The following is an 11,189-nucleotide window of genomic DNA, read 5'->3' as shown; positions in this document are numbered from 1 at the left end:
CTTTTCAAGCAGCAAAAGAAAGGAATCCGAACCACGAACCAAATGTCTACTCAACAATGCCGAGATAACACCACACAATCCCACCGACCCAGTGGAGATGAGGCGCATTAATTTCCAGACACCAGGTATACACACACACACACACACACACACACACACACACACACACACACACACACATACGCAAAATGCATACACAGTATGAGCTTTCACCCAATGAAGAACTCCTGCCATGCATTTCCGTGTTCCATAAAGGTTTTACTCTCTTGCATTTTACACAGTGGAGAACTTGTGAACTTGTGAGAACTGTCTGGACCTTCTAGGTTTTACTCTCTTGCATATATACACACTGTAAAGTCCCAACAAGTATAGCAAAGAAACAGGTGTGTCGCTCTTACAGCTTTTTCTGATGATGCTCCAATAAAGCAGGTATTTGACGAGACAGACTGTTCTTGACTGTTCTTATGTGGACTCAGAAACTCACAATAGATTCTCACTAAGATATAAAAGCCAGCCAAGACACACACACACACACACACATTCTCAGCATTTAAATACAGCAGACCATCAGGTTCTATGAGGACGTTCTTTGAGGTTCTTTGAGGTGTCCTGCTTGTTTAAGGTTCTAAGTCAAAGCCACACTCTCCGTCCTTATCGTTTGTTTGCAGGACCCCCTGCAAAGACCCATTTTTCTCTCTGATTGACAGATAACACATCCTGATTTACAATCTGTCCGTAAACTTAGGCTGCATCTACACTCATCCAGACAAATCGGAAAACTGCGTTTTTTTCTAAAAACGTTTCGCTTCTAACGTTTGTTTGTTTTTTCATCGTTTCCCAAAAGTTGCTCATCCACACTTTGACATCTAAAAACGCTCACGGCTCAGTACTGCGCGTGAGCAAAAAATGTGCCTGATTTACGCCTGGTGTTTATTTACTTATTCGAAACATCGCGCCAATTACTAAAATTGCGTTCTCGAAAACCTCCTTTTTCGCACTGACACGAAAACGCCACTTTCGAATGTATCCGCTTTAGAGAGTGTTGACAAGAAGCTGCGTTTTCGCCATCTCAGTGTGGGAAAATGTGCGTTTTTAAACAAAAACGTGTTGGTGTGGACACGGCCTCAGTGTTGAGTAGTAGCGACGCATGTTCTAAGCTCACGTATACTTTATACGATTTTTTTAAACTATGCGCTTCTTTCACACGTGCTGGAAATTCTGTCCTACTGTCCTTGTCTTGTGCGGGGACGTTGTGAGAATATAATAGTGTTATTGCTTTGGTTACTGTCGCGTATTTCTGCGCTAATTCCTAACATCGGTCATTTGGGTGTGTAGGCCGGGGCACGATGTTCTGCTCGCAGGCAGAAGGTTGTGTTCCAGGTGGGGAATAAACCACAGTGAGCAGCACCTCATCTGTGTGATTCATTCCAGCTGCTGCGGCTGAACTGGTGCTGGACATTGGAATCAGTAAGGGACGTTTTTAGAAGACTTTTCTCAAGACCCATACACACACACACACACACACACACACACACACACACACAACACAGAGTAACTCCGAATTGAAAAAAGACGAGTTTTTGTCTCCCTCACATCCCTCTGTTTAAAGGACATTCGGCTCTCATCTCCTTCTCTGCCACTCACCTCGCCAAAGCTCTCTGACATTTTCTGTCCTCACTGAGATGGCACCGAGTGAACATTCAGCCTTTCTTTCTCTCTCTCTTTCCCCTCTCTCTTCATTCTTTTCTTCCCACAAGTCTCTATCAGTTCGATTAGTTTGATTCCTTTCAAAAATCAAAGTCTGCATCAGACACTATTTCCATCCCTGTCGCTGTTCCAGATCTAATCTCACTACCTGTACTCGTCTTTCTCCCTCTCTCTCTCTTTTCTCTCTCTCTCTCTCTCTCTCTCTCTCTCTCTCTCTCTCTCTCTCTCTCTCTCTCTCTCGCTTTTTTATAATCCACTGCCCCTTTTTCTCTGTCTTTCCCTTTTCTGTTTTTCTCTCTTCTCCTTTTCCCTTATATTTTATCTTTGTCCCCCTCTCCCTCTTTGTCCCACTCTCCCTCTTTCTGTCTCTATCCTTCTCTCTGTGTCTCTTTCCCCATCTCTGAGCCTTTCTCCTTCCCTCTCTGTCCCTCTCTGTCTCTCTCCCTTTCGCCATCCCTCTCTCTTTGTCTGTCTGTCTGTCTGTCTCCCTCTTTCATTCTGTCTCCTGTGTCTCTCTCCCGCTCTGCTTATGTCCCTCTCTGTCTCTTTCCCTCTCTGCATCTCTCTCTCCCTCTTTCTGTCTTTATCTCTTTCTGTTTCTCTCTCTGTCTCTTTCTGTATTTTTAGTTTTTGATCACTCTCTTTTTCTTTCTTTCTTTCTTTCTTTCTTTCTTTCTTTCTTTCTTTCTTTCTTTCTTTCTTTCTTTCTTTCTTTCTTTCTTTCTTTCTTTCTTTCTTTCTTTCTTTCTTTCTTTTTTCTTGCCTTTTCCCCTCACCATTTCTGTCTTTCTTCTCTTCTCTTCTCTTCTCTTCTCTTCTCTTCTCTTCTCTTCTCTTCTCTTCTCTTCTCTTTTTTAATCATTTCTCTTCATCTTTGTATCTTGCATCTTTTTCTTTAAGTTGTCCTTGCATTCTTTTTTAATCTAACCTCTCTCTCTTATTCTCTCTCTCTTATTCTCTCTCTCTCTCTCTCTCTCTCTCTCTCTCTCTCTCTCTTTCTCTCTCTCTCTCTGTCTATATATACTATATATAATCTCTTTCACTCTGCACCTCTCTCATTCATCTTCAGTTTTGTCCATCAGTGTCTCTCATTTCAGTCAGCCCTTGTACCTTGTTCCTTGTACGAGAAGATAAAGAGATAAAGCAAAAGGGAGAGAGTTGAAGACAGAGTGGAGGAAGAGAGGGGGGTGTCTCAGTAATCATCTCTCCATCTGTTGCTCTCTTACTAATGGTTGTAAAATGAGCAGCATCGCTTTCATCTTTTTTGGCTTCTTTTTTTCCTTCTCCAGCTCCGTCCCTGCTTTCTTCTCCACATTCCTTCTGTCCCCACGCTGCGTCCTGTCCCACTCAGCAACACCGGCATCTCTGAGTGTTGTGGAGACACTTCCATTAACTATCAGCAGTTATTGGTCAAACTAGAAACCACACACACACACACACACACACACACACACACACACACACGTATGAATGGCAATAATAATTACACGGTTTGGGGTTGATTCATTGATACAGAGACTTTCTGGTATGTGATTTTATTTATTTGTTTGGTTATTTTGGAAGGAGTCTCTGCTTTTAGTTTTTCATGTGTGTGTGTGAAGCTGTCTTTCTATATTTTATTCAACACCATCATCGGTAGCAAGATGCTAAAACATCACAGGGCATGAGGGGATCAAAAATAACATCAATTCATTTTTCTTTTTTTTGTGTTTTTCTCTTTTATATTTTTGGTTTGCTTTTTAACTTTTTTCTTTCTTTTTATAATTTTCTCTTTCTTTTTTTTATTTTTTTTTCCTTGATAGCTTTTTTTCAATAATTAAAAAAAAAAATTTTACTCGCTTGGTTACTTTTAATCTTTCTTTCTTACTTTTTTTCTATATTTTTTCTATAATTTTTTCTTGCTCGCTTTTTGTCTTTCATGCTTTTTTACTGGTTTGCTTTCATTCTTTCTTTAGTGTCAGAACATTTTCACTCCTGTGTCTTAAATAATAAACAGAATAGTATTATATAAAGCAGGAGGTTAATAAGGAGGAGTAAACGAGGAGTAGTAAGCGAGTAAAACAGTCATTTTTTGGCTGCTTGCTCACAGCAGCTAGAAAAGATAAATTTCCCCTAGTCACATACAGGAGCGTGTGTGTGTGTGTGTGTGTGTGTGTGTGTGTGTGTGTGTGTGTGTGTGTGTGTGTGCGTGCGTGCACGTACTGGTGATGAGCACGGCACTGGTAGAAAGTCTACCTTTATTCCCTTTAAGCTCATTTGTGTTGGGGCTTTATAAGAGGATGTGGCTGATTCATTCCTCTCTTTCTTCCTCTCTATTTCTTCATCCCTCTCTCCCTCTTCTGCTTCTCTATAGACTTGATTCTGTTCCTTTCCTCTCTACATTTTCATCCTTATTCTCTCATTCTGCAGCAGGCGTTCTTCCTAACTACGTTTGAAGCCACACACACACACACACACACACACACACACACACACACACACACACACACACACACACACACACTCTCTCTCTCTCACTCTCATTCTCCCCGTGCACCCCCACACTATAAGGGGCCATTGACGATTACGCTTTTTTCTCCATCACAGACGAGTTCAGGACGAGTGTCATCCCCACGTTTGTCCTCTTCGCTCATTACTCACTCGGTCCTTTCTGTTTCTCGAAGGTCTTCAGTCACACTCTTTCATAACGAACATGGCGAAGTCGCCGCACCAGACAGCGTTGCTAATCTGCCATGAGTGTTTCGTCTCGAGTCACTCGTGTGATTGTGGGATTCGAGCACCAGACGTTTGGAGTGTTGATCTTCCTACATGAAGTGCTGTTCAGCTCATTCTCTCCTTTAGCCTTTCAGACCTTTTCTCAGGAAAGAAAACTGGAGTTATGAAAGTTCTTTGTTATTTGTCATGATTTGTTTCAGCCTGTGCTCTCGACTAGTATAAAACAACAGTTCACAATAGAGAAAACATTTCATTTTTCGTAGCTCGACACAGAAACACAGTTTTAGCAACTACGTAATTGAATTACTTTGGAATTTAGTTATTTGTATTTTTTGCTTTTAATTCCATGCGAATTTGAATTATCAGAAGCGACAAATTAGTTTGTTTCGAATGCCTTAGCTGTTTCGTTGTGCCTATAGTAAGTGGATGTAGCTAGAGTTAGCATACGTTGCAGCTAGTTTAAGGGTAACAACGATTACAAAACAAGCAAATAACCATGCTCAAAAATAGACGAGTGTGTTATGCAACAAGATGTTTTTTTTTCTCCCCTTCTTTTTTTACACAAGGCATAATTTTTTTCTCCCCTGACAGGATCCTGGAGTCTTTTTCTTCTCTTAAAAATCTGCCTGACATCCTGAAATGGTGACCATAAATGTAACATTAACATCCCTACATTTGCTTTCAAAAAGGAAATTCTATTATTGTAATATTAGAGCCATATAAGTCTGGAAGTCAGATGTCCCAAATCTTTAGTTCGTTTAGGGTAATTTATGTTGAACTAAATCTCACCTGTAGAATTTTCTTGTATAACGACTACTGTTTTTACGCCACGACACCCAAATTTGCTTGCTAGTTCGAACATAAGGTAATGTTTAGTCCATGGCGAAGTGATGTTATTTTGCGGCTTGTTATCGTTCCGTTCTCGAAATTTTGAGGAGATCTTGCATTTTTTGTTTCTCTGCTGTTCTTCACAGATTCGGGTATGAGCAGCCCTCTAAACGAAGCCGCTTTCGACTACGAAAGTTAGTTTTTTCTGCGTCGCTGCTTTTTGCATTATTCCTGCTTAAACACACAAGAAACGCACTAATTGTTTTTCATAACATGCCTTTCGTTGCTGTTTCTGTCCTTCACTGGGCTGATCGGTTGCCTGTTGTTAATCCACGTTAAGATCCTGACGTCACTGCTCGTGTGGAGACGAGGGATTTTGTACCTCAACTCTTAACTACAAACCTCTTAATCCCCCCACTTCACTTCACTCCCAGACACACACCTTTTCTTTTTTTACAGAATTTTTTTCTCTTTTACAGAATTTTTAGCTCTTTTATCTGCAAATGAATGTGTCTCTGGAAAAAAAAAAACTCATCTTGAACAAAAAAAAATCAGGAAAAATCAAGCCGTTTGTGCCAATTATCAAAACCTGAATTGTGGAAATGTGTATTTAGTGGAGGAGTGTTGTTTGTGTTGCCTTCGCTTACCGCATCTCGATTGCATGGGATTAGAGGAGAGAGAGAGAGAGAGAGAGAGAGAGAGAGAGAGAGAGAGATGAGGTAAAAACGAGGGGGTTAAAACATGTCTATGAATAAGACAACCTCTGTCAGTCTTATATTCAATATCCTTAAGATAAATACCCATTGTCCTCAGCTCTGGGAAGAGAAGCACTGAAAGCCGGTGTTTGCTAAATCCCAGTAAAGGAGAGATGGAAAGATATATTAAGCAAAAAGAGGTAAATATGAGAGGGAGAAAAAGGAGGATATAAATAGAATATATATATTTTTATATTGGTATTATTATGATGATGATAATTATTATAATCATTATTATTATCATCATTATCATCTTAATTATTACTACTATTATCATAATCAGCAAAATCCGCATCGTTATTACTATTATTATTATTATTATTATTATTATTATTATCATCATTACCAACATAATTTTTTTGTTACTATTTTTATCGTTATCATCATTACTTTTATCATCATCATCAACGTTATATAACTGTTATCATCATGATTATTATTACTATATTCTTTATCATTATTACAATCATCATCAACATTATTATTATCATCATAGTAATAATCATTATTATAGTTATTATTATAGTGTCTGAGAAGGATGCATTGGTTTATTTTCAGATTCCCACTCTTCCCATTAGAAATCTGGCAACCATAAGACAGGTTTGTCAGTTTGTTTGCGTAGTTTTCATTTCTCCAATCCGCCTTCTGCATCTTTTTTTTTTCACGTTTTTACGAGCGTAAACACGTGACGGTGCTTGGACCCCGTCTCAGCCCGGGGACCGTGTGGCATTTAGAGCTCAGCACTATGAAGTGCATGGGAAATTGAGGCCGGCTAATGTGATTATGCAGATTATACATGCTTAATTAAATCACAGGAAATTTCAAGGTGGAAAAAAACAGAGATGTCAACCTTCAGCCAACTATTGACCTCGTTCTCTCTCTCGCAGCAAAAACCATAAAAAGATGACTAAGCCATGGCCATAAATGTTGATCTTAACGATTAAGTGGCATAAATAGCCGAATAGACGAAGATCCTCCTCCTTCTTCTCGTTTCCTTTTTACACGGGCAGCGTTGTGCTGGTAAAGGGATTAACTCCCAGCATGCTCAGCTGGCATTGGCCTCTCTTTGGCTCATGGCTGGGAATATCACGCTGTATTTGTGTTAAATGGGTGTAAGAGTGCGTTGTTCATAACATATCTGCACTAATGATTGCTTGAGCTCTTGGTTTAGGGGGTTCTGGTGGGCGGGTGGTTGGTTTGGGGTGAAAACTGTGGCTTGCTTAGCTTTGGCTGAAGTGAAACATGCAATGTGTGTCCCTGAAACTGTCTCAGCCCAGGCCAGGGCTCCTGCATAAACCCAGAGATGAACTCAAAAAGTGTAGTCTGATTACTGAAAAAACACTGACCATTGGGTTTAGATTCACACCATTTGGCTGGCGCCCTTATTCAGGACAACTTTTACAACTGTGCAGTCATAGGATTACAATCCAATCCACGACCTTCTGATCAGAAGTATAACATTTTCACCACTTTCCTACCTGTTTTTTTTACCAGCGCTTATATACCCATCAAGGCGTACACCATATCGCTGTTGCAATCTTCAATCTGATTGGTCGGAAGGTTCGTATTTTATTGCAACAGCTCCGACGGTGGATTCGCCTGCAAGGTTTATGTTAATATTATATTTGAATCCATTTTCATTTATGATGCACAACTTAATCCACTTAAACGGATTTAAAGTACGGATTGATATGGTTATATATCTGTTTCCTGTGAGAAGAGGTTGAACATTTACAGAAGGAGTCTTCAGTGTCAGCACTTTGTAACACTAAAGCGCCACTTTACATTATTTTTTCTTCATGGGAAAGTCTTCGGGACAGAAATTTCACATTTTTCTTCTTTATACAGTAACTTCCACTGTCTAAATAAACAAACAAACAAAAAAATTATAATGATGGATAACGAATAACAATAAATGAGTCATAAATTGAAAATTTGATCTCACAGCTTCTATTCCACAGGAGGACTGTTTTCATTGTTATTCCATTAATATTTAAACATTTCTACTATGTGGTTATGATTTCATTGTTATGATTTTATGGTGATAAACTTTCCATTAATTTTTCCCAAATTTTAGACGCTAAAGTTGAAGTTTGACCGTAAAAAGAAACGCCAATAAAAAAGCTTTCAACTGTGGAACAGTAACAAAAAAAAAATATTTTTGTTTACTTATCGAATAAATTTTTTTTATATGGTGAATGACTTCAGCCAAATCATCCGTTTGAGAATACACCTCCGCCTGTCCCTCTTGTGGAAAAAACATTGAAAAAACGCTTGATTCGGTGATGCGCGTTTGATTACGTTCATTAAATATTAGTGGATTGGGAGACACTCTTTGCAGCGTGGGGAAATATTTCTCTAAACCAATTTCAGATTTGTTTCAAACCATTGATTTTCTAAATCAGTTTGAGAAGAGAGGGGGTTATTTGTCAACAGGAAAGACTGAGCCACCCAGGGAGGGGGACGTACCCCTCTGCTGTAGGTATCAGCTGTGCTGAGAGGAGCAGTCGTGCTCTGGAGTTTTGTTTTGTCTGGGTTTTTTTTTTTCGTCCATTTTATTATCATAAAGCCCCCTAAAAATAGATTTCATCCCTATGCTGCTTTTGCGAAGCTATTAAAAGCCATTTTCCCCCATAGCATTGAAGAGTAATTGGTCTGTGGTTTCTCCGTCACCTCAGCAATTGCTCATAGGTCCTCTCTTTTATTTCCTTAGGATTAAGGCACTAGGGTTTGTGTGTGTGTGTGTGTGTGTGTGTGTGTGTGTGTGTGTGTGTGTGTGTGTGTGTGTGTGTGTGTGTGTGTGTGTGTGTGTGTGTGTGAGCACCCGGAATAATAAAAAAAAGAGGAAAAAAATGCAGCGCTCTGGCCTGGTCAGACAGCAGCACCTAACACCTGCCGCCATTTTCTGTGTCTGGACTGACTTTCTGAATGTCTCATACACACTGAACACACACTGAAAGCCTAATCTCATGTACTTGTACTGACTGAGATGTTCTTACTGTGTGCCTTTATCTCCTGGTGCTGATGTAGGAATGATGAACCATCCCCCCATCCCCATCACAGACCTGGCCGAACACACCGAGCTGCTCAAAGCCAACGACAACCTGAAACTCTCGCAGGAATACGAGGTAAGCCCCGAATATAACGTTCTATTGCTAAGTCCTGGTGCGTGAATCTCACTCGGTTTCACCATCGCACCAAAGATATAGATGGCAAATTTCATCGTTTGCTCGTCATCTGGTAAATCAAGTTGAGTTACATTCTGGGAGGTTGAGTCTAGCATTGGCAGCACTATTAGCTTCTATACTGTATTTCCCATCAGTATGATTTTCAGCATTGCTGGTAAAAAAAAACCTTTCTTTCGGCTTCTCCCGTTAGGGGTCGCCACATCGGATCATCCGCATGTTTGATTTGGCACATGTTTTTACACTGGATGCCCTTCCTAACGCAACCCTCCCCATTTATCCGGGCTTGGGACCGGCACTAAGGCTTGTGCAACCCTAATGGTGGGGTTGGTTTCCAGGCCATCCTAACTACTAGACCACCAGGGGATCTGTCCTGGTAAATAAAAGAATAGAATAACATGTCCTGTTGCGGGATCATTTACGTTTATATCATTTGGCAGACGCTCTTATCCAGAGTGCGGCTTTCCATTGCGGCTTTTTCATTGTGGCTTTATTTGTATGCGAAGATACAAGGTGCTAAAGAACCAAGAACATCTTGCACCTAATATGAAATTGCACATGGTAAATGTGGCAGCTTGGCAATACTGGGGTTTAAACCCCCGATCTTCCGATCAGTAACCCAGAGCCGTAACCAATGAGCTGCCACCTCCTCAGTAATAATACCAGCCCAGCAACATTGCTCATACTCGGCTGTTAATTTAACAACTACAGTGTTCAGTTAATGCAAACAGGGACTTGATTGAAAACTGTGATTCGCTTCACTCCTGTAATTTAACACTGGGGATTTTAATGTGGGTTTTTTATGAATCGTGTGAGACGTTCCTTCCCCCCTCCATCCACTGAACGTACAGTACTGCATTACACCAACAGACCTCCCTGTCCTCCGTCTTGTTTACGAGTTCACGGCAGAGAGAACGCGTGTGCCATAAAGAGGATAGTCTTACTCAGTGGAGCTCAACGGTTCGAACATGAACGTCGGATTTATTTTTTTACAACCTCGTCGTGAAGTAGAGGCATCAAACGAATCCTTTTTTATTTTCATTATGAAGAAATCAATGTGGTGTGATCGGATAACGTCGGCTGCACAGGTTCTTAAAATTACGTTATAGTACCACGAAAAAAAAGATTATAAATCGAAGATTTTAAAAACAACATTGTGGCAATACGAGAAATATTTTGAGAATAAAGTCGAAATTACGAGAACGAAGTCAAAACAGTCGGAGAATAACGTCGAACCTTTTGAGAATAAAGTTGAAATATTTTGAGAATAAAGTCAGAATTAAGAGAATTAAGCCGTATCAGTATAAGAATGAAGTCTTTTTAAGAATAAAGTCAAATAATTTTGAGAATAAAGTCGAAATTACGAGAATAAAGTTAAAATATTTTAGGAATGAAATTGTAGCAATACGAGTATAAAGTCAAAATATTACGAGAATTAAGTCGGAATTACGAGAATTAAGACGTATCAGTATGAGAATAAAGTCTTTTTAGGAATAAAGTCAAAATTACGAGAATAAAGTTTTAATATTTTAAGAAACAATTTGAGTATTTTGAGAAAAAGTTAAATATTTTGAAAATAAAGTCGTAGCAATAGGAGATTTAAGTGGTAATATTTCGATAAATTACAGAATTGCGAGAAACGTCTGTTTTTCTATAAAATGCATGTGGAGGATTTGTTTTTATTTATTCATATATTTATATCTTTTTTAGGTTTGGATTTAACAATAGGGAAATTCTTTGTCTTTTGATGCATCAGCACAAATCTATAATCAGTAAATGGACACTGCAGTGGTTATGTAGGAAAGTTAATTTATTCAGAAATAAAAATAATCAGAGGAAATTGCCTCTTTCGTTGCAGTCTAAAATGGCGACCAGTGGTCGACTCCAAGGATCAATCAATGGTTAGATCTGCGTGCTATTCGAGACGAGATGTTGTTTCTCAGGAGACTTTGAGGATGATGATCAAAGAAATGGACCATAAAGGAGTTGAACGTGCGTG

At 39.5% G+C, this 11,189-nt stretch overlaps 1 protein-coding gene across 19 annotated transcripts in view; it reads left to right on the top strand.

The window, feature by feature from the left end:
* ptprsa (protein tyrosine phosphatase receptor type Sa) overlaps window positions 1-11,189 on the top strand; it is a 276,827-nt gene that overhangs the window by 229,979 nt on the left and 35,659 nt on the right. For 6 of the 19 annotated variants that reach the window (XM_083558975.1, XM_083558982.1, XM_083558968.1 and 3 more), the window contains 3 exons: window positions 10-125; window positions 5,397-5,444; window positions 9,036-9,133. In XM_083558975.1, coding sequence (XP_083415101.1) covers window positions 10-125; window positions 5,397-5,444; window positions 9,036-9,133 — 262 coding nt within the window. The remainder of the gene's footprint in view (window positions 1-9; window positions 126-5,396; window positions 5,445-9,035; window positions 9,134-11,189) is intronic. The other 13 variants (XM_083558977.1, XM_083558972.1, XM_083558969.1 and 10 more) reach the window with 3 other exon arrangements.

The sequence above is a fragment of the Silurus aristotelis genome, assembly GCF_946808225.1.
Source record: "Silurus aristotelis genome assembly, chromosome: 13".
In the NCBI taxonomy this organism is placed as follows: domain Eukaryota; kingdom Metazoa; phylum Chordata; class Actinopteri; order Siluriformes; family Siluridae; genus Silurus; species Silurus aristotelis.
Note: the sequence above shows the minus strand (reverse complement) of the source record. Positions and strands in the feature narration are given on the sequence as shown.